Source organism: Pelmatolapia mariae, linkage group LG15, assembly GCF_036321145.2.
Source record: "Pelmatolapia mariae isolate MD_Pm_ZW linkage group LG15, Pm_UMD_F_2, whole genome shotgun sequence".
Taxonomy (NCBI): Eukaryota; Metazoa; Chordata; class Actinopteri; order Cichliformes; family Cichlidae; genus Pelmatolapia; species Pelmatolapia mariae.
This window is the reverse complement of record NC_086240.1, coordinates 35,619,192-35,646,370: the sequence shown is the minus strand read 5'-3', so window position 1 is coordinate 35,646,370 and position 27,179 is coordinate 35,619,192. Positions and strand designations below refer to the sequence as shown.

Sequence of the window (27,179 nt, the reverse complement as noted above, 5' to 3'; positions counted from 1 at the left end):
CCTCAGCAAGTGGAAGTTTATCAAACAACCCCCAAAACACCCCCCACCCCCGCAACCCCACCTCCTCCTTTCTGTCCTGTCAGGCTCCTGAAGAGTCTAGGTAAGACAGGCGAACTCCAGGGGAGACAGGAGATGGGACCCGGGCCATTAAAGGAAGTGCCTCTCCGTAGAGAGACGTCAACCAGTCAGGTTTAGTTTAGTTTGTGTGCATATATGGGAAGGAAGGACCGTGTGTGGAGGTGTAGTGGGCACGCTGAACCTTGACGTCAGTTTACTACATCAGGTCGGCAGTGCTGCTTTGTAAGACTTGCACATTGCAGACTAGACTTGTTTAACTGTTAAAAGTAGTTTTCAGTTGTAAGGAATGTTGTGATGCTATCTCATAGTTTTATTCGTTAGAAACACAGGCAAAGATGCCTGGTTACACACATTAAAGGAAATTATTTACACGTGATTTTTTTTCTCAACTCATTTTTTTCACTTTGTTTGTTTTTTTAACTGACCACTTGAGGAACACTGTATAATACACTCGATAAGTTTAGTAATCATGTTTTAGTCATAATCAGTATTTGTAAACTATTTAAAGAGCGTCTGTGATGACTGAGAATGCTCATTTTCCCTTGTAAGGTCAGAGAACCTTGCCATCATTCTTCAGTAGCACCTACTCTGCAGCCTTAAAATATGTATTGTCATTGGTGAACCTAGTCATTGTGGATTTGGTTGGATACGTGGAAGGGCTGCTCCTTTAGACAGATATTTGTAGGTTCAATGTCTGAGTAGGGCTGGTGTGTGTGAGGGGAATCAAGACATGGTGCTCCTGACATGTGAAACAAAGGTTCTTTAAGCTGGCCAAGCAACTCTGGGCCAAAACAACAACAGATGGAGAGGGCTGAGCTGCAGCGTTGCGCCATTCCTGCCAAAGCAATGAATAAAACCCAAACAAATACCAAAACTTCAAAGCAAAGACCGACACTAAGAAGTGTTGGATGACTGCATGGGCTGTCGGTGATGGGCCAGTCACTGGCTAGGGCAATTTTTTTTTTTTTTTTTGCCTGGCTTTTATTCTATTTTGAAAATTTTGTAGGCTGTCACCTTGATAACTGAACTTTGTAAAGTAAAACTCAAAATGTTTGCTAACTAGGAATGAGAGTTGTGTATTACACAAATTGTTATGGCACTGATGCATGTCTTCATACGGCAGTGATTTTCCAAAGAGGTGAATTTATATTCTTTATCACAAGTCAGGATTAATTAATTACTTCAATCATTCCATGATTGATAATCGATGACGATGATGATGATGATTTCTGAAAGTGGTGCATGGAAATGGTGAATCATGTTTCCCATTTCCAACAAACCATAATAACCATAATGGCCAGCCGGTAAATTTTTAACATACATGACTCAACCCTAACACTCAGCACATGAGTATGGGTGTGATATGGGTGTGAGGTTTATTGTCTTAGTGGCCCATTAGCTTAGTGCAATCAAGTCATAAATCACTGGTTTGGGGACACCTTTGGTGAGCAGAACAACAATTACGAACATGTAGTGGTTTGAAATGAGCAGAGGACCGGTAAGATGAGTGCTTAGTAATCACTTAATGTCACTTTGGGATGTGAAAAAAAGGATGTGCCGCTTACTGTGAGAGCAGCTGGAATGTTGGGTAAATACGTCACTTAGAAGATGACAATGTCAGGAGGTCATGGGTAGAATGCAGATAATCTGGCTGTCAGGAAAGAGCTCTGAGGACCTCAGCATCAGTTTCATTCAGTATCATTTCCCTCTGTAAAGCAGCCTTCTGCAGAATGCATGAGTGGCGAGTAAAATATACCTGCTACTGAGGAAAAACAAATATGCTATGCCTTAAAATGTGACAACTCGGTGACCAATCCATCTACACCGTTATGTGATGCTTAAATGAAAGTAAATGTGGAAGGATGTGACAGAAAATGTGAGTGTATCCATTAAAGGGCAGAAGTGAAAGTGACACATGTTGGATGTGCCGTTAACCTTCAATGGCCAAAGAGCACAATGTTGTGTAAATATGAACAGTTGCCATTAAATCCAATAGGATCTGGGCTGCTTCCAGAACAAAAGCTTTTTAATCATTAAGTCCTGCACAGCCTCTTTCACAGACTTTCATTTCCTTCGTGCTCCTGTTCTATACTTTTCCAATAAGTGCACCTTTCCCTTAATTGCAAACCGAAATGCTCTAACAATTTTCATAAAGTCCCAGGTTTTTCAAGTTAAAATATTTGCTACGATTGTGCATTATTATGTCTCTAGTGCTTAAGATGCATTACTTATTTTGAACCATGAAAGTCTTCTCTTTGCTTTACTCAGTCTTAGATGAGGCCTATCCTCTTGCCGTGGTAAATATACTAATAGCCACGCTGCGAGGCTTCCCACCCAACTTTTGCCACAGGAAGTCTAAGCACGACACTGGTGAGGCATGCAAAACTTCAGGTCTTATCAACTCTGCCAGTCCTGCAGGGCCCGCAGCACGACCTCTGTGTTGTACGACCGCAGTCACCTGGGTTGGTGGCTGATGTATATGGATTAAGCTGGTGGTTCGGATCATGTCCTGTTGCTCTTCTTTATGCATGAACTGGGACACTCCAAAAGTCCTCTCCTCATTCTGTTTCCACAGGAATGACCTTGTCCTCCCCTCTTATTCCCTGTTTAGCTGTGGAGGAATCTTAGTAGAGTTTGGGTCATTAGACGCTTTTGGACCAAAAAGTGCCAGAGACTACCTGGGGTTAAGTGTCCACTTGGGGGGTCCACCGTGAAAATCCCAAGTGGACTCCTCCAAGCCTTTTTTGTTCCCACAGTAACTCTGCTGTGATGTGATAGCTGGCCAGAAGTAGTGACCCTGATTGAGCTTGTACACTCATTTTTTATACAATGCTTCAGTATGTGGTTGATATCTGGCTGCAAGATAAGAAGAAACGGTAGAGAACGTTTTTGTATTTCACTTTATTGAGATAAAATCTTGCTTTTTTCACTGCTTATAAGCTTAGTAAAGCCTAGAATACAATTTTGTCTTATTAAGAAACAGATTATGAAATTGCCTATGGGAGGAAAGAAGTCAACGGCTGCAGGTTTAATCACCAGGGCAATCGTGTGCTTACAGTTGTAAAAGCCTCCCAGAAGACTGATCTTTCAGTGTAGTCTCCTGCCCCACTCATTGCCGCGAAATGAGATCCATTTATCTGAAATTCCTATCCAGTAATAAACCAATCAGCCAGACACTAACTCCCTGTCTGCTTACCCGTCTTCATCTCTATCACCCAGTGTTTTATTATGGCTGTGCCCAGATGTCTTGGGTGGCTACAGTCACTCTACTTGAACAGAAATTATGTGAAATGGATGGCAACTGCTCAGGAGCCATCCACCCCAGACTAGAGGCGAGCTCTTTCCTCTTATCCCACTCTATCATACCAGCTATTTTGTCTTTCCTTCTTTCTCCTTTATCTGTCTTGCTACCACTTAGCTTGTGTTCTGTTTCTTTATTCTCCAATCACACCTGATTACTAGATCACAGGTTCAGGGGATCAAAGGATTCAGTGTCCATAAACTCATATGTCAGTGATTTTTTTTTTCCCCTGGAGGGATTTTTCTGGAACAAGAGAGAAAAATAGAGAGAGACTAACAAAGAAGGCTGATAATAGGCATAGAAATGCCAGTGTGGAGTGTGAAAGGGGGAGTACGGTGAAACTTGGGTAGAGACAAATCTTCCAAGACGTGAAAGAAAGTGGTGGAGTCAGTGAAGGACAGTAACGGGGATATTGGTGAGGAAACAACACGGAACTTCTTAAGCCTCCAATAAGAGAGGGGCGTGAGGGCCATCCACGTGGTCAACATCCACCTATTGATTTGTTGTTTGTGCCAAGCCTGCCCTCTGCTCAAGAATACCAGCAGAGAAAGGAGGAGGTCTGTACATCCATTTCTCCTAAAAAAGAGCTGAATAACAACAAAAAAAAGAACAAAGAAACTATACCAAAATGCATTTTTATGAGTTAAATAAATCAGGCAACTAAGGCATATATATCCTTTATTTATGCAGGTAAAAAAACCTCACTGAGAGAGACCTGACCAGGAGGGCAGCAAAGATAACAAAGAAACAAACACACCTGACATTCAGCACAGGAACTGAAGACAAACGTGTGGCTCGTATGAAACATCTTATGTTATCAAAATACTTTTTTTGGCAACCATTCTAGTCAGTAAGTGTTGGGGACTAGCAGAAGAGGGTAAAGGTCAATTTAGACACAGGCAGAAAGGAAGAGGAAGAACAGACAGATCTTTTACTGATACTGACAAACAAATTCTTCACTGTCTAATTACTGGGTGGCCACTGCCTGCCTGCTAAATTGTTCCCTTTCTTTGTTTCCCTCTATACTGTGCACGCATACAAGAAACAGACCGAAACATATCACCAGTGTCCCACGCACCAATCTGTACCATGCATTCTTGCAGAGACTTCCGGAAACAGACTATTCCCTTTTCTCTTGTGCACAATTACTCTGGTTTCAGTGCTTTAATTAATTTTTCATTGAGAGTGCCCAATGCCCTGAAATCCTCCTGTAAAATACATTAAAATAAGCATTCAACCATTAAACACAAACATTGTTCTGCACTCGCAGACAGTCTTCATTTTCCTTCTTTGTAACAACACTGGTTGAAAGAAAAAGTCTGTCAACCCACGGGACCTCTTAACTTCATCGAAGCCACACAGTCTGGCTAGTGTCGCACAAACAGTTACACTCCAACCTTCATTAGATGCTTTCTGTAGCGGCCTGTGAGATTTAAACAACAATGTGGAAAATTCTGGGATAAAACCTCCCTAGAAACTTGTTCATCAAAAAGTTTTGGGATGTTTGCAGGATTACCTGCTGTGACGGAGAGCAGTTGTGAATTCAGTTTGTACATACTTTGTCTTACTGTACACTAATAACCAAGACACAAAGTCTCTAGAAAACACTATGTAGATTTTTGCACTTTCATGCATCGCCTTCATGTCTCTTCTAAGGGAATGTGAAAGTTGTCATGATGAGGGAACCAGACTTTGTAGACCCTTACTCACAACAAGACAAGTCTACAAGCCGGAACAAGTAGCCAAGCAACTGATTTGTGCATTACTAGCTTTGTCGGATTATGTTTGTTTGTAATTGTGACTTAGATGATGCTCACACCCCGTTTTATACATAATCGATTTAGAAATCCTCCTAAAACCAATACAACACCAACTTTTTCTCGCAATTGTATGCAACTGTAACTGTATATATTAGTAAGAAGATGTAAACGTCATTTCAGGATGTTACAAAAACCCGAGGGGACATAAAAATGAAGTTATGGGTAATATTTCACAACTCTAAATGCGGGTTTGCGCTTGTTAGGTGCGTACAGGGAATACTGATGAAATGAAAAGCAAGGAGGAGAATTTTTTTGTTTTCTCTCTTATCGTCTCCCCTTCTGTTGCAGCCTTGGTTGAAAAAAAAAAAAACTGAATTAGATTGCGTCACACATTTCATACCATAAACTTATGTAACATCAGCCTAACCTTCAGTCTTTCATTCCTCCTTTTTTAGCCTTTTCCACTGTTTTATTCTTTTCTTTACTTTTTTTCTGCTATCATAGCCAAGATCCAACCCCTGTATGAGACATCCACACCCTCTATTTGCTGCTGCCCACTATGACAGGATGCACTTTCTCACATTTTCTTTTTCAGTTACAAAAGAAAACAACAAGAGTGAGAGGAAGAGTGAGAGGAAAAAGCAGAGAGCATATTGTTAGAAAAATTACGTGAAAGGGCCAAAAAGGTGTCTATGGTAAACAGAAAGCAAAGGTGAAGTTGAGATTGTTCCTTTTTCTATTGGTCGTCTCTGTGGTCAGTAAAGCTAAACACCCAGCACCACTACAACCCACCAAATCTAATTACTGCACCTCCCAAGCACATATTTCACAGTTCTCTACCCTTCTCAAATAACAAGATGTCCAGAAATCGCAGCGCTTGATTGGTGCACTGACTGTGTGTGCACCAATCATCAGGACACCGAATCCCATTAAAATTTGCCATTACCTGCTCCTGCATGAGAGTGGCCAATTTGCAGACACCCCAATCAAACAGTAGTCTCACTATGCCCCATTCCTCTTTGGGTAATAGTGGGTGCGCCCTGAACGTGAACCACATAGTGCAGGTTTGTGGCGAACAGGCAGAGTTTTTAGTCTTGAAATGGTGCGTGCAACTTTTGCTGACCTAAATCCATTATGTGGAAGAATTTTGGCCCATTCATCTTAACAGTGTTGCTTTAGTTCGTTGATGTTACATATGCACAGTCCTCTTAAGGTGCCATCACAGCATTTCTGGACTTTGACCAAGCTATTACAACACCTCGAGTCTTTTGTTTTTCCAGCCATTCGGTTGTACATTTGCTCGTGTGCTTGGGATCATTGTGCTGTTGCATGACCCACCCACACATGACCTCACATTTGACTGAAACAAAGCACCCAGGTTTTGTGACTCCAAAACAAACCCATGTCATAGTTCATATGAGATGTGTGTCCTGATATGCTTTGGTTTTGTCTGTCTTGCGGTTTGTTTGGACGCAACTTTGCAAACCAGTTAGAAGCAGCTGGTTGCTACATTACCTCTTAATTTCTATGGAAGGAGTAAGCATGTACTAAGAGGCCATGGCGAATCACTCATACCTTATCGGTCACCAGTCATTAGCTAATGAGCATGCTGGGTTCCTTGGTCAACAATCTAAGATGCCCCCCCCCCCCAAACGTCTTCTCGATATATATATTAATGAAATCTGGAATTTGGACGGAAACCAGGCAACTTGGCAAAGCAAAGTGATTGGAAAGGTCTGGGAGACAGTAAAAAGAGTCATGGCAGAGACAGACAAGTATGGAGTATTTGGCTCCAGCTGTTTGAGAGTGGGAAAAGACAATAAGGCTGTGAATGCGACTGGTGAAAAAAGCAGCAAATATAAAGGTCCAGGTCAGTTCTTGTGTGTTGCAGCAAGTGTGTGTGTATTAAGGTAAGGTTTTGGTGCTCACTTATTAAAAGCGCTCAGCAGTTATGCCTTTTTCTCATCTGTTTGAGGGTACTTCAAACTCAAAGACAGGCACATATTTTTCTTTTTTTTCTAACATTAAAAAAAAATTGAATATCAGACCCAATTTCATCAATCACAGTTTTTGCTACTTGGGTTGCCTCATGGGAGACTTCATTTGCAGCAGTAATCACAGGGCAAAAGACTGCAGAGAGAGATAAAAAGACGAGCACACAAAGAAGGATAACTCCTCATGATCTCCCCACAGCAGCATGAGCTGACGGTATCCCAGTGGCAACGTTGCCTTCCCCCCACCCCTTCGTGCCCACACACAAAAAGGACAAATCTTAAAATCTAGGGAAAGAAAGTAAAACATGACAAAAAGCCCACAGCAAGCTGCAACTTGTGTCAAGTCTCAAGAGTTTGCTTCATACGGCGGTCCCTCACCAAGGACTCCCAGAGGACTGTAAGCAAGTCTTACTAGAGCCAGATGGCCCTGATCTTAGGTATTCAGCTGCTGCAGTAACAGCCAAGGAGGTGTCACAGTCAATGCAAAACACAACCTGCCATTGCCACCAATAAACACATGCACACACAAACAGTGGAGACAACAGATGAGAACGTAGGGTACTGTCATTGTCACGGTACGGTGAAAAAAGACATGGATTAAAGCTAGACTGCACATATCTTTAGATAAAAAAAGAGAAATGCTGTATCGTGAATTCCTGCATGCGCAGATACGATGGTAGGTGAATGAACTATAAGCACAGGTGTGGTCAGCTGCAGCTATTTAGCTGGTACCATTTTAGACAAGCATTGAATTGTGAGTTTGGTGGACACTGTGCTGTTGCTAATTTCATTTCAAACTCTGAGCGAATCCCATGTGCTCTCATGGCAGATGAGTTTTCAGTATGGCAGAGAAAGCTATATTGCAGTCTTTTGGTCTGTGTGCTTATCAGTTACACCGCATACTGTCCAAATAAACTGTATGGTTTTACTGTGAGAGAATATTTCTTGGCCTCTGCATATATATATATATGTGTGTGTGTGTGTGTGTGTGTGTGCATTACATTTATGTGTGAGCCGTGTAAATTTATTCAATGTGGGTATGTGGATGCCTCTGTGCATGCAGCTGTACAGTCTCACAAATGTGCACTGTGGCTTTTGCTAGCCAAGTCACCCATCACGGCGACCCATTTTCAATCTCCCTAGATCCCAGACCACATCCCTATGTTTACTGCGAATGTGTCCCTTGTGCCTTGTGCCATATCCCATAATCCTTTGCCCCAGTGCCAAGAACCAGTGTTGGGCTATTGTCCTCCTCACCTGTTCTGTATTGCCAGTCGCCCGCGACACCTCCTGTTTTCCTTCATCTTTGGCCAACTTTTCTCCATTTTTCACCCCCCTCGTTTTTTCCTCTGGCTTTTCTCCACTCCCACCTTTACCTTCATACCTTTGCTTTCATTTACATTCCTCATTTTTTTTCTCCATCACTTTGTTTTCAGTTAACTGAACACCTGAATGAAATTATAATAACCTAAAATCCAAAATATTCCAGTTTCCTAATTTGTCTTTCCTTTTTCCATTCTCAACCCTTGATAGATGAATGCAGGGCCCCCCCAGAACTCATTACAGATGGAAAACAAAGAGATTGCACTGCTCTGCTCCTCTGACACTTATCTTGCACATTCACTCCCATCATCACATTCTCATCCCTCCTTAAGTGCTGGGTCTTGCCTGGGCAGGAGAGCTGCTGTCTTCCTCTGGGCTCAAGAGGAAGCCTCGTTGAGCTGATTCCAATAACTTTTCATTTTCCTTCTGCTCTTGTGGACTGCCCTGGGTTTGCTCTGTGCTCTTTCACACAGCCACAAACACACACTAGTACACACACTCATATGCACATGCCAGGACTTGTAGTTCAAAATCTGGTGTGTGTGTTCCTATTTTTTCAATCTCTTGTTTAAAATCTGTATGTGTGCCTACACTTTGCATGCCCTGCGCTTCAGCACAGTTAATTTGCCTTAAAATAATTAATAATGTATCAAACTAAGAATTAAAATGGCAGGATATTAAGCCCTTTAAACATAAGTTCAGGGCTTCCAACGTAATTAGACAGCCACACAAAATCCTCGTCTTTCAAATTTTTAATGAGGAACAAAGACAGTTCCTAAGCTAAGAGAAGAGGAACCGTTGCACTGAATGACATCACATTTCATGTTCCTGCAAACTGCAACATGTTCTGGTTTTAAGACTTACCAGAGGGTTGCATTTTGCTTTTGACAGTTCAAAAGCAAATTGCAACCCAAACATATTTAATTGTGTAATGAGCAAAGTACCCAATTCGGAAACCAAATGTGGAAAATGCTGGCATTTCTGCTTGCATAATCACTTAAATTATTAATCGCTTCTTGAAAAAGTAACTTTTTCAAATCGAATTGACATTTGCAGCTCTATACCTAGGAGACTCCCACCCGAATAGCACCCAGTCATCTGCTTTTGGGGTTGTTTCTAACAATAACTGACTGAAAATTCTGGGCCAGGCCTCTAAAATACCCCCACCGCATGTGGATGTGACAGCCAAGGAGGTCTAGCTTGTGCACTGCCGGCCAGCAATTGCTCAGCTTCATCCAGGCCTGGAAACATGGCAGATGGCAGTAGGAGTGAACAGAGGAGGAAAAAGACACCATGCGTGTGTCTATGAATGCAAGGCAAACAGAGATAGGTAGAATGACAGAGAAAAAGGTGTAAACATGTGACCACATGTGCTTGACTGTCTATGATACCATCATTCATCACCTCTAAATCGCTGCTAAAAAATGGTGTAATATCTTTACTGAAACTAAAGTAGCAACCTTTAGCAACAAATCAATAAAATGCATGAGGTGTTAGGTATGGCTTTACCACACATTCTTTAACCATCACTTCAGGAAAACCATTTTACACGGCAAAAGAATTTGTATCAAATCAAAGCATCTACAGCTGAAGACATCTTTTTTTTATCCCCAAAATGTAAACAAATAAATAATAAATAATAAACTAAAAAGAGTAGGGCACTATCTACAGCTGTTCCAAACAGGCTTCACGAGTTAACCCTCAACACTGGTAACTGCAGGGCAAGATGTCATCTTTTGAGCTCATGGACGTACGTGTTCATGATTTATTTTGTAGTTACGCCTCTGCACACTGTTACATAATTCCAGATTTACCTCGGATGATGGACAGCTTGGCGCTGGTGACAATCTCGCCTTCGCTGTTCTCAGCCACGCATTCGTAGACGTTCTCGTCACGTGGCGCTCGGAGAGGCTGGATTCTCAGAACTGCACCGGCACCCTCGTCAAACTCTATGGTCTGTGGGGTTGAAGTGTAGGGAACACGGTTAAGTCAAACAAATGTGTGATTTGGACTGAAAAACTACTACTTTAACCTGAAGCAACAGGTAGGCAAGAATGGTAAACCTGAGGAAAACAAGATTCTCACATTTCCTAAGGAGATACAAGGACGAGTGTGTCATCGGTGCTCCCAAAATGTGAGAAATCGTTTTCAATTCCACCAAAATATCATTGCTTGGAAAGGTACCGTGTTGGTAATGTTTTATAGCCTGAGGCCATCAGAAATTTAAAAAAAAAAATCATAAGGAAGCATACTCTCTCTACAAACAGTGTTTGTGCTTTGTGATTTCATCTGTTGATTTGATCTGTAATTATGCCCTTTGTTCTCTATAAAGCCTTTTGTTTTGAACCTAATTAAAGGAGCCTCTTCAAAACAAAAAATATCAGACAACGGTCAGAATACTGAGCAGAACAGAGCTTTGGTTATGATAAAAATATATTATTTGCTATTATTACTATTATTCTATAAGAAGAGCAATGTAAACAAAAACTTACTGAAAATATAACAATGCGTGTGACTGACAACCGGGCAGTTTTACAACAGTAGTCGCAGAAACTGGCCCCTGGCCAGCATTTAAATAGCCTTGTTTGATCTCCCTGAACACCAGCATATCAACAGGCATGTATCCTGAAGCAATGAGCTGAACTTCAAGACTTGGGTAAAAGACTAGAATTTAAATTATGGAAATTCTCGGTTAATTAGCCATTGATTTGAATATTTCCCATGCCTTTCTCTTTTGCCCTCATTCTGGATGTGTGAAGTGTCAGTGTAGATGGTCAAGACTGCCATTCTCACAGCAAACCTACTCCTCCAGTATCTGTCCTTCCTCGCAAAAGTTAACACCATCTCAGCCAAGGACTCACTGCTGTGAACTCTGAGCAAAGCATGACTATAAGATGCAAGTAGAAGTCTTCAGCAGCCCTGCTGCTCCACTGTTGCACATCTCAGGGCTGAGCAGCTAATTAGGCTAAAAACACTGCAGAGCACGGCATCATGATTGATATCAAAGCAGCTGTCTAGAGGGTGGAAAAGGAAAAAAAAAAAAACAGCTACTTCAAAACCCCTTTACAAATTTTTTTATTTAATTTTATGATAAATGGAGAAAAAGACGCGTCCGTTCTGGCGGGCTCCTTCACGCCCTTGGCTTTGTTTCCCACTTAGCATGCAGACGAGGCAAACGCACAAACACAACTTGTCTTTTAATTTTGTCCTCAGTGGAAATGCTGATCTCCCCTTGTCGATGGTGCCATTTTTTGCTTTTTTAGCCCCTCCCCCTGTGGCTGCCTTCACGCCGCACTGTGCATGTCTGTGTGTGTGCGTACATGTGTGCGCATCCCTGCACTGTCACTGTCATCGTTGTTAACGAAAGCAACTTTTTAATTAAGAGACACTGAGCATCAATCAAGACTTTTAGAGATGCCATCTGGGATGCCTGCCGAGAAGTGAACAACAAACATCATGAATAACGTGCAGAAACATTCACACAGACAGGGCTGTGTGCTGAAAAAAGACAGGAGGGAAAAAATGTGACAACAGCAGAGTCATTAAAATGCAAAAGAAAAAAAAAACGGCTTTAGACGAATGAGAGGGTTCTGTATTTCATTACTGACCAGTTGCTACTGGTAGACTAGCACACTGCTTAAAGATTAGAGAAGCAAGCCAACAAAGATGCTATCAGCAACAATTTCAAGGCTAATTAAAATGTTGCTTTTGATAAGGTGGTGAGTGCCCCCAGCTGCAAGAGAAGACTTGGAATTTTGTAGTGCTGAGAAGAAAATATGTGGTAAAACGTGTAATGTGGTAATGTGGTATTAAACTGTAGGATTGTTATTTGTCACAACAGTAAATATCACAATATATGAAGTAACAAATGGTAAAGAACTTTTGTTTATTACACAACTTTCTATTTATCTAAATTTTTAGCAGTATCAAAGCTTTTTTTCCCAATTTACTCCCACGATACTCTAAAATGTTTCAATGTAATGTTCACTGACATGAAGATACAAAAAAAATTTAGGTCAATACATTTTTGGACAGTGACACTTTTTAATATGATGCATAAAAATATTACTGATTATTTCACCCAAAGCTCATCAAGATAAAGTAAAGTGGGACAATTCCAAAAAAATGATCCCACAAAGAACAACAAAGAACATTTAGAATAAAGGCTGCACCAATAGACAGCAGGTTTCACTTACCTCTATACGCTGGGAGTTCACCTTCTTTCCTTTTTTGTTCCAACTAACCTTTGGCTTGGGGTCACCTGTTGCCTGGCAGACAAAGGAGACCACACCCCCCGAGACACCAATCTGGTCAACGGGAACTTTTGTGAAGCGTGGTAGTGCTGAGGAGCGAAGACAACAGAGAAAGAGGGAGAGGACAAGAAGAGAGGGAGATACATTAGTAGACGAAAGGCAAATGCAGCACCACCAGAGCTAATGCCATTCTTATAATTACATTTCTGAAAATACAGACTTTTAAATCCCGGTTTAAGTGCACGCATCCATAGAGAGACACACTAGTACAGAATGTCTCATCAACCTCCACTTGACTCTTCACTTTCAGTCTCTTACTCTTGTCTCCATAGCACAGTGCTGCATCTTAGTGTTACAACATCAGAGTTCTGCTGGGCTGGGAAGAGAGTATTGTGGTGTGAATTTATATGTAGAGTCTTTGCTAAGGTGTAGACGATTATTAGCTTAAAATGATTACCCACAGCGCAATAGAGTACAGCCTAGCATACTACCGGCATTGCTGGGAATACATTAGCAAAAGCAATTAAGAAGATGAGACAGTAAAAATGAGTTTTTGTTTTAATTGGACGCTATTTTTTTTTCCAAGTGCTTAACATGACTTTTCCTGCTGGACAGAGTATAGCACTGACTAAGCCACTGCAGCAGTTCAATTCTCACTTGCACTAAAACATACTAAAAATTGATCTGCCCGGGAAAATTGACGCTTTTGCCCATCAAAAGTTTGTAATTTTGGTGCTTTTGGAGCTGGAATTTTCCCCTCGTGCTTGGGTTGCAGCAAGTTCAAGACAACAAGTCTGATAGAAAGAGAGAAACAGAGAGAAAACAGACTCCTGGGGAACTCGTTAAAACGGAATCATACAGATATGTGGGGATGATCAAACGGCCAGCGCATAACGTCAAATTAATAATTAAGGGACCATGGGCCAACACCAGTCTCCAGGCACTGCTAAACACATATGAAGGAGAGTTCCTGCATTCATTATCTGGTAAAGAGATATACGCAATTGGAGAACGAGGTAAGGGGGAATAGCGTTAGACAAGGGGAAAGAAAAGAAGAAGGGCGAGAAGAGGCACTACACAATCCAAATGTTTCTGATGCAAATATCACAGCAACACAGACATACTAACTTTAGCCTGCTGAATTATTGGGATGAGTGCTTAGAAACATAATAAAAATGTGTTTAATCTTTATAAGAATCTAAAGTAAAAAAAAGTGCAACCTTGATTTATATTGCTTGGATGATCTGCAGATAAAAGTCTGTTTCAAAAAGCACCATTATGGCTACATGACAAAAAGAAAGACTTTCAGCTAATAACAACTATTAACATTAGTTCATGGCTAAAAACAAGACTCAATAATATCATTTGTGATGTAATTTTTCTTTTATCGAGACAAGTGTTTGGCAGAAATTGTTCTCCTACTGCAGATAAGCAGTTTTTCTCATCGTGCTGCTATTTCTGTCCTGCTTAACATACTTGTTTTTAGGAATATTGGTGCATGCATAGCTCAAGGGATAGTGCTAGTGGTCTCTATAACATTGTGTTTTTTTAAAGTGTAAATGGTATTGCAAGACTGTGAGATTTAAAGCGCTAATTTGATAGTAAATTTTGTTTTCATATATAATAAAATCTCTTCCTGCAGTCTGTGAGAGATGGATATTGTCCACACTGAACTAAATAAATATTATTACAATAACATTACTAACTTCAGAAGCTTATTCTATGTTTATGATACATGCAGAGTATGTATGTTACAAACCAGTTCATTCTGAATACAAACCTGATGTTACTTAATGAACTAATTTAGGATTTAAACATAAAGAAATTTCAATTTGTCAAACAATGTTCTCCAGCTCACAGAAACCATATAACATGCATGATAAAAACAATGAATTTACAAAAAAAAAAAAAAATCAAATAACACTCTGTTGTTTATTTCACTAGAGTATACTTCCTATATCTACGGTTAAAGGTTGTGGTACAATATAGGTACGGCATCCTTTCTTCGCCATCAAGGACCAGGCCTGCTTTATTTGTGCGTTGCATACAATGACCCCTTTTGGCATTTTACACTTTCAATTTCCATTCTGAAACTGCACAACACAGCTTTACACAACACAGCTCCTCTGCATTTGACCTCCCCCTTACAATGCGCTCTCTGTTGAGACAGAAGAGGGATTTACACAGATCAAGCCTGTGGCGGTGGTTCTGCTGAAGGACAGCATTCTTTGATTAGTTTTTCCCCTGGACCATTTGACATTTCCACCCAGTCGCCTTCTCCACCTCTCCCTGTCTCGCTTCATAGGATGTGAGAAATGTACAATAAATGCGACTGTTTGCATGTGCGTCTGAGTTGAACTCGTGAAACGTGCAGAATTTTCAGAACTAAATAGTTTTCAATATTATCTCAGCAAGGTTTAAATAAAGCGAGACAGCTGGGGAGCTGAGAGGAGAACGAAAAAGAGTGTGACCGCTGGGAATGACGGAAGGACAAGTGCAGCAGGAGGTGGAGAGGTCAGTGGTAAAGAGAACACTGGAAGAGAAGAGTAGAGAAGGTGACAGGAGGTCCAGAGACTCGAGGAGAGGCTGTGAAGAGAGAGTGCTGCATATTTCTATAGAAAGAAAGCTTTTATATAACTTTCAGTACCTATTGCTTTTTTTGTTTTGTTTTTTTGGTTATTTGCATTTTTCAGTTTTTTTTAAATGCATGAGATCAAACGGCCAGTTAATACCTTTTGGAAACAGTAATATCTGCTGAACGTGCTGCAACATCTTAAACTACTTGGCGTCTGGTGTCCATGTACCCCTTATCAGCGAGGCATTTACGACAGTATTCATTGATCACGCCACTAACAATAAGTCTGATTTCTAAGACCTAGATTTACATTAACTCTCATCTAAAGTGACATTCAATAACGACGAAAGGAAGAGTGACCAGAGTTTTGTACATTTTCTGAAAGCCGTCCTAGATTCTTCTGAATAGAAGACATCCATTGCCTGGGGACGAAATAAAAATGTAAAACGCAGCTAAGAACGTCTATCACGGCCACCAGCTCAGCTGTAAGGCGGCACTCACAGCTCGACAAAAGCTAATGCTAGTGCTAGAAAATGGAAAGGTATTTGTGCAAATGTAAGACACAATATCTCTCTCACGATGAGGACATCAGTCTACGGCCTACAGATGTCACTGCTGTCATAGGTTAATCCCTGGGTGTCACTGTTCACAGAGACATGCATCTCAAATTCAACCTCTACAGAGATTACTGCAAGGCATAAAATTGCACATAATTATATCCTACTGCCTGAAACTTTTGTCACATAAGTACTGGCAAAAGTTTTAACTCTAGTTCTGCTCTCCTTCCTTGTATTTTTAAGGGTGTTTTTTTAGACTTTAGTCGTCTCACAAAGTGAGTTTAATGTTCTTTGAAAGTCAGTAGCATTAATCAACTTCCAGTCAATTCGGGTTAGGTAAAATTGTCCGCACAATTCATTTAGATGGACTCCCAGTTTAATTGAATGTAGTTCTTGTTTTCAATAAAAACACTAAAAAAGTGTGTTTAAGACAATATAGGAATAAAATGAATGGTGGGCAAACGTATTCTGCTGAGGTGTTTCTGTGTACCTGTCTGCATATGTTTGACTGGCACTGGCTGTTGGCCTTGTGAATGTCTATAAAGGTGCAGTTACTGCAGGTATGCCATGTGTGATTGTGTGAACTCTGATGAGCATAATTAACCTTTTGTTCTGTTTTTCCCAGCTGTGATCCTCTGGGCTTTTGCTGCCAGTTACCACTGACTCCAAGTTCAATTTGAACTTTGCCAACACCAGTAATTGCAGGGTAAGAAAGGTTGAACGGAGCCTGGATTTAAAGTGCTTTGCAATAATGAATAATGGCACAGAGCAGCCTATATCAACAGATGAAATTGTTCACAGTGTTTCCTGCATTGAATAGCCCGTGTGATGACGATATGCACTGACACCAGTATCAAATAATATCAAATGCAAGTACAAAAACTGCAAGTCTCTGGCATCCTTCTTGCTCATTAAGGCTACATTTAGCACCAAATCCTCCAGGCTTCCTTTGGTCCAGTGGGTAAAAATAGCTTTCAGTTCATTTTCATGAAGGCAAAACATTTAGAAGGTTCTCTTTTGAACTAGTAGGCAGGTTATATTCCCACTAGTGCCACCTTTTCTGAAAATATATGCACTTCTATGGCTCTAAGGTAACTTGCATGACAGTCTCCATGTACTGTTGTTCGTTATGTTACCAGAGATGACATTGAAAGGACACTGCACCCACAGTGGCCATTTGTCCCTTCTACCAAAGTCTCCCTCTATTTACTAAGCTTCCCACAGACAGACTGAGGTACAGCCTTGCCTAGATAAGCACACAGAACCTGTCTTTATCTGCCTGGCAGGGGGACGTGGCCTAAGCTAAAATAACCAGCAATAGGGGCCCAGCTATCTTCACAAGGCCCCGAGAATAGAACAGATCCACGCAAACAAGAGTGAATAGAAGGAGGAGGAAAAACTCACACTGTGCACACAGACGCTTGTTTAGCTAATACAGCAACCACCTGCTACTGGCCGCTACCTCTGTTGGACCCGATAACACAGAATACACCAGCACTGTGATTATAAAGTGGCAGAGAGTGGGAGGTGGGAATGTGAATATGAGACGGCTCCATTTACAGTACTTTACTGTTGTCGTTTGGTGGGGGAGGAGGGGTGTAAGAGGAGGGAGGGGACTGGCTTTATGACTAATACTGTAATTGATGGAGAAAAGCTTCTCGGGTCATAAATAGGAGCCATTATCCTCTGAATTAGCAAAGTGGGAGACAAAATGATGCACAGCCATTCAGTGATTTGCAGAGAATTGGTAAAGGGCACTTGTTATCCATCTTGCTACAAATAGGTATCTTTCACAGCACACGGGACATTTACCAGCAATGTCTAAAAAGTACATTTGGTACTATGAGAGGTATTACAACCAGCAAATCAATTTCACTTCCTCCAGGCTGCTGCAGGATCCTGAGAATAGGGTGGTCAGGATGGAGATGCAGATTAGTATAACATTAATTTTGCTTTTTTCTCTTCTTCTTCTTCTTTTTTAAATGCCAATTTACTCATAATGACTTAAAAGTGCATATATGCAACTTAATGCATATCCCACTCACGGCCCTTTTATCTAAGCAGACACTCTAAAGCCTGTCTGGCAGGGATAATCTTAAGTCTACTTTGTTCTGCTTACACAGTGCATGCGAGAAAATACAAACCACAGTGTGTCACAAATTTAAACAAGTCAATTTAGTGAAGCTAAACTAAGATTAAACTTAATTTCCGTGTTACCCAAACAGCAGACACATGATCTACAGGGGTGCAGTCAATATACTTCAGGGTGGAAATTCAGCATCTCAACATTAACTTTGATTTTTGTAAGGCCTAAAAAAGCCCATCTTACTAGGTCAACTGCTGGTCTCTCTTCAGTGTGGGATGTTTCCAGGTGCAGACGGGGGCTAAGAGAATTCAAGGCATCGCAGACTTGCGTGACTTGGCCACAGCAGCCACAGGGTGAGTAAAAGGAAGTGGAAGCTGACAGACTAAGTGATTGACCTGAGACAAGGGCAGCTGGAAGCAACCTTTATTAATCCTTACACAGGTTCCTCAACGGAAGCCTTGTGAGTTTTACTTCTTCTAAATACAGCTTGTTGATTGAAACCTCCCTTTTAGTCATGTTGTCTAGAGCTGTTGAAAACAATGACTGAATTTAAGCTTTTAGGAGGAAGCAAAAGGTCAGCACTGTAAAGGAACTGAAAGCACTTGATTCACACACATATAAATAAAAAAGCTTCTCTGCAAAACTGTTTCATCCCTTTTGTTTTCGTAAAACATCACACATTAAATTACCTACATTTGTGTCACTTTGTAACTTGTACGGTGTAACTATATGCATCATAAATCTATAAAGCTAGCAATCCTGGACCTGATCAAAAGCCTTGAACTTTATCAACACATGTGTAAGGATGGAGGGATAGAAAAGAAAAACAGGTAGGCAGATAGACCTTTTAGCCAAATGCACATTCAATTGAATGAGTGAATAGACCCACACATGCAAACCCACACCCCCCAGGCTTAAACAACCAAGCCCCATCAATCAGGACCGATTCTCACAGGCTGCCTGGGCAGGGGCCATCACCATGGAAACCAAGCCTTTACTTGAAAACTGCTTTGCTTTGTCTTGTCTAGAGGTTTTCGCACACAATCACTGCCAAGCAAGCCCAGCGGGCCAAGGCAAAAAACTTGACCCAGACAAGAAAACAGAAAACAAGACAGAAAAAGTGTCTGCTGTTTGTAGTTAGAAAACTGTAAGTTAACTATTATTAGACAACATTTTCATCTCCAGCCACAGTGTCGGTGCGTGACATGGGTTATTTTAACTTCTTTATTTATTCCTTGTTTCCCTTTTTTCTCTCTTTCCAGTCATAAATGATAAAATGTTAGCTAAATTGTGAAAATCTTCAGCATCCATTATTTACTTAAAGTGTGTATTGAGTATATAATGATGTATTATGCATATAATTCTCCTTCATCAGTTGCCAAGGTGGTTTTGAGAAGTATACTTATCTTATAATAGTGTTGCTGATGGAGAAGCCCTGTAAATGTGTTCTGCCTGGATGTGGGCTTGAAAAAGAAGCTATATATGTATGTATATAGTCTAAAGTCAGCTGCATATGTTTGGGTTGTGTTCGATTCCTAGGCAGAAGGCGACAGAAGAAAGGCTTATTGAATTTCTGTGTTGGGGCGGTTTTGAATGCCTTGATTGAACAGACAGTGAAAATTATATCTCAAATTCTTCCTTTTAGAAAAAAAACAAACTAAGGACACATGACATTACTTCTGGATAAATGTGGAAAAAAGACTGTATCACATATCATCACGAGAAAAGAGACTTCATCTCTTTTTGGGAATTTCTGTCACTTATTTAATAAACTAATACATTTAAAGCCAACAGGGCATGAGGCATCTAAAAGTGATGTGCTTGCATGCAAACTACTGAATGTGTGCCATATTTTTTAACTTTACTTGTTGACCACTTCACTTCTTAAAAGTCCATGGGGCATTGCTCAGGATGTGGGAACCCAGGGTTTAAAACATAATAAATGTGTGTTGGTATCCAGAGGTGAAAAACAGCCTGACCGCACTGCTGTCACAGCGAAGCTGCATTTCTTAAAAGAATGGCACACTTGTAAAATGCACAAATTGGTCCCACTGAAACCATTGTTGAAGGCTAAAGTAAAAAGCTAAAGTCACTAAGTATCCTTCAGCCCATTGGAAATAAGTAGGTGTGATTCCTCAGAGAGAGGACGGAAATTAAGCTTAAGTATGTGCCTGATTTCAAAATGGCCACAGAGCGCACACGGATGAGGCGAATTGAGAACAATTTTGTGTCATTTAGAGACTCACTTGAGGCAATTGACACTTGTTGGCTCATTAAATGAAGAAGACACCTCAAATTGCCAAAGGTGTTATAGGTCTGATCAAAACAAAAGACAAAACACAAAAGAGGAGAAAGAAAATGGAGCGGGGGTCTAGCATTTCAATGAAAACAAAACAGCAAATGCTTACTGCTTCTTTCTCTGTGTTTAAAGTCACATACAAAGAAAAACACCCACCTTTGCAATCTTAGAAATAAGTGTTTTAAGTAGATATTTCTTATTTGGAGATTCTTTTGGAACCATTTCTGCAGCAGACATGAGTCCATATAAACAGAACAGTGCAACATTCTCACAATTAACTTAAATTAAGCATTACAGCATTAGCAGTGCATTTTTTTTGTTTAATTCTTTGCACTCTTGTCACTGAGGAACAACACATGAATATATGACATGACAGGTGTAGAAATCCAGATTAAATGTGTAGTTAAAACATTAAGATTAGAAAACAAGATGCAGGTGAGTGGGTCGGAGCATTTCTGTCTACTACTTGTAAATGTACAGCTCGGAGATTTCAACCTCTACTCCGCAGCAGCAGGCTTCTTGAAGCAGCAGATTCATGTCTGTAACTCAATTAAAAATTAACTTGTTTTCTTCTCATTTGAGAGCGGGAAAAAAAGTGCATAGAGTAAACACAAGGAGCCAGCATGCAACAGCAGGGTGTACATAAAGTTGAACTGACAGAACTAAATCGAGAGCCTCAAACACAATTTGACTGGAAAAAGATAAGGAGGGAGTTGAAGCAGGCGGAAAGAAAAAGAAAAACTGAGAGAAACAAGAAGCGAGAAACCAAGAGGTGAAGATATTGGAAACAAGAACAAGAAAATGTTCTCCACTAAGGGGCTTCATTTTTTTTTCTTTTTCAATTGGCAGCTTCAAAGGAATATAAATAATTGAACACCCTCACCCCATCACTGAGAGTTCTGGCCAATTACTATTAGAAGTCCTTTGCCAAGAAAGCAACATTTGAGAACTCTAACAGGCAAAGAGAGAGGAGGAGGAAAAAGTGAGGAGGAGGTGAAATGCCTTAAAAAAAGATGACAAATACTCTGGTTTACCTGTTAAAAAATATTAGCAGAGAGTAAGAAAAAGTTTGGGGTTTCTGCATACAAAAGAACAAAATAAAAGAATTCAAACTTTGAACTTGAGCGTAAAACAGCGAGCTTCTCAACGAAAGTAACAAAAACAAAACTTATTTCTCCAAACGAAAGAAGAAAAAAATCCACATGAATTCTATCTGAAGATCCCGTGACAAAACAATGTTTTCACACCTGCACTGTTCAGGTAGTTTACATCGAACTCGGGTTCGTTTTCCCATTGGGTGCGGTTCGTTTGTGCAGGTGTGAATACAATTTATAAAGACATGTAGTCACAATAAAAATATAATATGGCATCACTACTACAACTGAAGTTTAAACATGAAAACTATTTTATTTATATAGGGGTACCAAGGTAGCATGTTTGATTTAGCCATTTTTTTTCCCCTTTTTGAACACCGGATACTCTTCCTGATGTGGCTCCAAAGGGATCTGTATCTCCTCCAGGGACTGAACCAGGATCCCTTTGCTTGTTAGCTGAATCTGTAACCCACTGCACTACAGAGCCAACCAAAGGTTTACAAAATTGTAAACACTTCTCATTAGAGCCCAACTCACAAGTAATGTGTATGTATATAAATTATTTGTGACAATCAATTTCAGCAAGTTAATAAACACTGACCCCATTATGTCCCCTTTTAATCATGTCATTCATGCTTCTAAAGAGTCCAACACGCTGACAGTGTTATTCGTTTTTTTAAACCCTTATATCGGTAAAGTAGGCCTCTATTTTGGGTATCAACAGAGACTCTTTCTAAAGGAAAACAGCCTGCCCTTTTAACCAGAACTGTCTGATATAGTTAAAGCTTTATATTCTTTGTGCTGGATGCTTTTCTACCTTTAATCGTGACTTTAAAGCATTCTATAAAGATATGAAAAATTACTCAATCATTAACTACATTTCTTTTGTCACTGGTGTGGTCTTTGTATCATCAGTGTCTGAGAATTAATTGGCTTGATTAAATGAACTTAAAAAAACCCCAAGAGCTCAAACAAATTAAAAAGAAAGCAAATCATATGTAAGCAAAAGTATTGTTGTTGGATGATACTGGCATTATACAAATGTTATACTTCTATAGTTTATCATTATCTTACAGCTACCTGTGAAAAGGCTCAGGTGTAACTCTACGCATAAGCATATTTCAAACTTGCACACACACACAAACATTTACATTTGTGTACCTGAACACAAATGTATGCAAATATAGACATTCACACAAGCCACGCATTATTATGGTTGGGGTGGCAGGATTTATTGAGCCATATTTCTTTCTCTTTTGATTAAAAATGTCTCCTTCTCACCGTGATTTATGAGTGTAAATAAAAGGAATGGAGGGCAAGGGGAGATGGAGAGAGAGAGAGAGGGAGACGCAGAGAGAGAGGGGAGGGACGTGAGAGGAGGGGATGACATCATGCTTTCAGTTGGGCTTTTCTGCAAAACGGTGGCATCCTTTCAGTCCGGCAAGTGGGAGTGAAAATAATTGGACAACTGCACTACTGGGCTGTGTGTGTCTGGCCATGAATGTGGGGGTGAAAGCCATTCAAAGGGAGGAGAGGAAGGTAGCCTGTGCTTTTGTGCATATATTTCCAAGCATAATAGTGCGGCCCCCAAAAGAGATGAGAAAAAGGCCTGTGTGTGACTGTGTGTGTCTTTTTTACCCCAAAAAAGGGAGAACAACAACAACAACAAAAGTACAAGCATGTGAGTGAAACAACAGGACAGGGCGAGGAAGTCTGACAAAAAACAGCAATCTCATCTACAGACGGCATAGACAAAGATGGGCAGAGAGCCCTACTGTTTTGAGAGAGTGAGAGGGTGGGTGATGGCAGTGGGGTACGGGGGGCTAATCTCCATCAAAGATGAAGCAGATTGCACTGATTGTTATTTAAACCAGGGCGAGCAAACAGAGGCTGCGCGAGGGAGAAACGGAGTCGTAATAAACAGTCGGCGAGTGGACAGAAGACAAGAACATTCTAATGAGCCACATATTAAGTTCAGGGGCTCTAAGACGTTTACTTTCGCTCCACATTCATCTGTGGCCTCGCTGTCAGTGAGAACAAAGACATCTGTTTGACATCTGTCGGAGTGCAGTTTTAGATATTTTTTGCCAGCTGAGCTGAAAGACACTCCAATTATGTTACCAGACAGTCAAACCACTGTGCAATCAAAGGTTCGCCTCTGTTGGAACATGAGGAAAATCAAGCAATCGTGTCATCATGAACCACTAAGAACAAATTCATTGAATGTCAAATTGGAGATAAAAGAAAACGCGGAGCAAACAGAGAGGAAAATACAATATTCCTCTTAAATTATTCAAGGTAGACAACAAAAGTCAGGAATGACTGTGAAATAACGTGTCTAATCTGTTACTTCCCATTTTAAGGACTTATCACTGACATATTCCAGGGCTAATACACAAACATTTAGCTATATACATTTAGCTCATAGAAATCTCGCTATGTACTCTGTTACTAATTATGGAGGACACTGCATACAGACAAATACAATGCCTAAATTAGGCAATTATTCTGCGATATTAATCTTTTTATATGAAAATAAGTGCATTGTGACAACATTATCCAAATATCTAATACCCACACAATGGCTTACAGCCTATCCAAACAGGAAGCATCTTAGCCAAGTTATTCTATCATGACAATGCCATCTAACATCATACTTTCTGGCGGATATTGGGTGGGTTGTTTATAAAGTCAGCGGTTTGATCCCTGCCTCTTCCAGTCTGCACGTAGAACTATCCTTGGGCATGACACTGAACCCCAAGTTAACCCTGGTGTATCCATGAGTGTGCACATGAATTTTAGAATTGGTTAATGTGGCTATATACAAGGAGAAGTCCATGTATCACTTAAACAACACCTCTGTCTGTATAAGCCGTGTTTTACACGTGGCTCCAGTGATGTAAACATACAAGTGCCCTGTAATTCCAGTAGTGGAACTTACTGCCTAGTCCACGTTTGCGTAGACACAAAAACACAGGCCAAAGGATTACCGCTACAGCTAAATGAATATGGCTTTGCTTTTACAAATAAACTTTTTCTTTCCTCTGGCTACTCTAAAGCAGTCCCTCCTAGATAAGATGTAAACAGTCATTAGCATGCAATCTTTAAATGCAAATGTGCAGTCGCAAAATGCAACAAAAGCATCTCGGAAGTGCTCAAAGTAAAAAAAAAGGTTCACCAAAGCTTATATAATGTCCCTCCCTCCCCCCTTTTTTGTGATTACTCCGCTTTTTAATAAGTTTGCAGATATGAGTGATGAACCTGTTAGAGGCACCGAAATTGAGAAGTTGTCAGTTTCTTGGTACTTACTGGCGTTGGAGCCGGTGAGCAGCAGTGATAGCAGCAGAGTGATCACAGGCAGCAGGACTTGCAAGGAGATGCGCAGGGCACCACTGGTGGCCATCTTGGCTCTGGTAGGGAAGGGGGAGGGGGAGGGGGAGGGTAGGGTCGGAGTGACCTTTGACCTGGCTGGAGAGCCGAGGCCCCAACTGCACGAGGACGTGTGGGGTCTTCAAGCAGGACAGCTTGACGCTCTGCAAAACACAGAATAGGAAATAAATATGAATAAATAAAAGTGATGAACCCAAAAACACTTGTTACCTATATTACTTTGTAACAATCAGATTTTGGTCACAGTACATTAATCATACACAGTACATGATCATACTTCTTAACTATGATACTAAAGTGTCATAACAATTTCACTGTTGCAACAATTCCATATAAAACCTCCAGTTCCACAATGGTGGTTTTGCCCACAGCAAAAGAACACAGGTCACGACAGTCTGCTGCACTTTCTACAATCCCTCATTGGCGGTGACGCATAAATGCAAGTAAGCTAACAGGTTATCAGTGGCACAGCTGGGAGTAAATGCGCCACATCCCCAAACCTTTAACATTCCGATCTCACAACCACTGTTTTCTCACATCCCTCAATTAGCAGGGTAGGGCAGCCGCTGCTTTCTTTCTTCTTCGCCTCCTAATCGCCTGATCTTGTCGTTATTTGCTTATCTCACCGCCTTGTAATTATACAGGCACCTGACGATATCCCAGGCATCGTCTCTTTGTTTTACTCAAATTGCCATTAATCCCCCAAGCTGCACAGAGAGACCAAGGAACCCAGGATGACACCCACTACACTCCCACCCACCCACCCACACAGGCACTACTCTTCTCTTTTTTTTTTTCTTTTTTTTTTTCTCATTGATACGGCTGGTGCTGCGCACAGTCACCACCATGTGGTAATACATACTCTTTAATTAACAAGATATGCATAAAGAGACACACAAAGACAGAACTAGGAGCAATCACGACATGAATGTGATGAATATGTGCTGACATACTTTTACCACTTACAGCGAGATATTCAGTGTCATGCTCAAGGACGCTTAAACGCAAAGCTCTGTCTGTCTCAGCAATCAAGCTGTGAACATGAAAACCCAAAACCGTGCGCTCTCAGAGGACCCAGATCACAGGACAAAGTGTCAGCCAGCATCTGCCCTGCTTTGGTGTCCTTGTGCAAGACGGTGAACTCCCCCAAGCTCCAGGGATTCTGCTTAGCTGAGGTGACACAAGGGGTGGCAGCAATTTACTAGAAGGGAGATTAACTACCTTGCACTGTAGGTGGTTAACAAGGGTACAACTGAACTAACTGTGTAGACGACGTACAATTTATCACTATTTTTGTTTTGTTTTTTGGCAACACGTTGATCATTGATATATTTGAAACAATAATTTTCAAAATGTCCCTGAAAAAAGCATTCTTACCTTCTGCACAGCTCAGGGTTTTAATGAAAGAGTTATTATTCAACTAAAGAGGCCAAATAAGTGAAACGAATATACTTAAAAAAAAACATTCAGATGGATTCAGGGTCAAAAGCACATTGGCACACACGCAATCATGGAAATTCAGGGATGCATCACTTCAACGTGTACTACACTCCATCACTTAACCTCATTATGTCATGTCTCAGTTATCTTGGTGACCTTTTATTGGGAGTACAAGACTGAGATACAAAAGCTTCCATTACCTTAATTCAATGAAATAAAACGAATAAGTAAAAACTAAAATAAATAACTTAAACAGATTAAAATAAAATTAGACAACCCTACCTACAGGTTTGCGATTTTTGTCAGCTATGTCAAACAGTTAAATTCTCAGGAGAGTTAAAAAGGTTAATATAATGCAGCTGTTTTGCTGGGCTCCATTTTTTGACTGTGGCCTTGTGAGAGGCAGAAAACCAGGGCTAATTGCAGTGTAACCAAGCACCCCAGACAGCAGGCATTTAAGAGCGCCCCACCCTTCACAACTCCTGGACCAGGCTCACATAGCAGACACACGCGCTGCAGGCACACTGAAAATTAAGCCCCAAACACATAGAGCCAAATCCATATATAACACAAAATCTATTCATCTCTAAACCCCCCAGTCCTCCCTATATGTAATGAGCAAGAATGTGGAAAATATGTAAGAAAAACGTGGCGCAGGCACACTTACAAAAACAGAAAAGGCGCGATTAACAATAGGCCTTTTGTGGCGACACCATACCAAGAAAGAGTGGGTGTTTTTCAGAAGCTCAACTCATCTTTCAACACAATACTACACGCACGCGACCAACATGTGTCCTCGCTTTTTTTCTTCTTCTTTGCCAGGAGGGCCAGTGATGTCATTGGTAAGAACCGAGTAAAATACACATAAACAGAGAGAATAGAGGGGGAGTAAAAACAGTCTAGAAGTTATGAATGATGGTTTTATTGTTCTGACTTTAAACACTGGGGTTGACAGAGAGAATCTCGCGTATCTGTAGGGAATAACTCTCTGTTCACAACATGCCTAACTTGTGATTTATGGGTCTCCCC

At 40.7% G+C, this 27,179-nt stretch overlaps 1 protein-coding gene across 17 annotated transcripts in view; it reads right to left on the bottom strand.

The window, feature by feature from the left end:
* Window positions 1–27,179, bottom strand: part of ptprsa (protein tyrosine phosphatase receptor type Sa) — a 233,836-nt gene that overhangs the window by 102,066 nt on the left and 104,591 nt on the right. For all 17 annotated transcript variants that reach the window (XM_063495076.1, XM_063495088.1, XM_063495075.1 and 14 more), the window contains 3 exons: window positions 24,630–24,853; window positions 12,653–12,798; window positions 10,271–10,412 (listed from right to left, as the gene is read on the bottom strand). In XM_063495076.1, coding sequence (XP_063351146.1) covers window positions 10,271–10,412; window positions 12,653–12,798; window positions 24,630–24,723 — 382 coding nt within the window. In that variant the 5' untranslated portion in view covers window positions 24,724–24,853. The remainder of the gene's footprint in view (window positions 1–10,270; window positions 10,413–12,652; window positions 12,799–24,629; window positions 24,854–27,179) is intronic.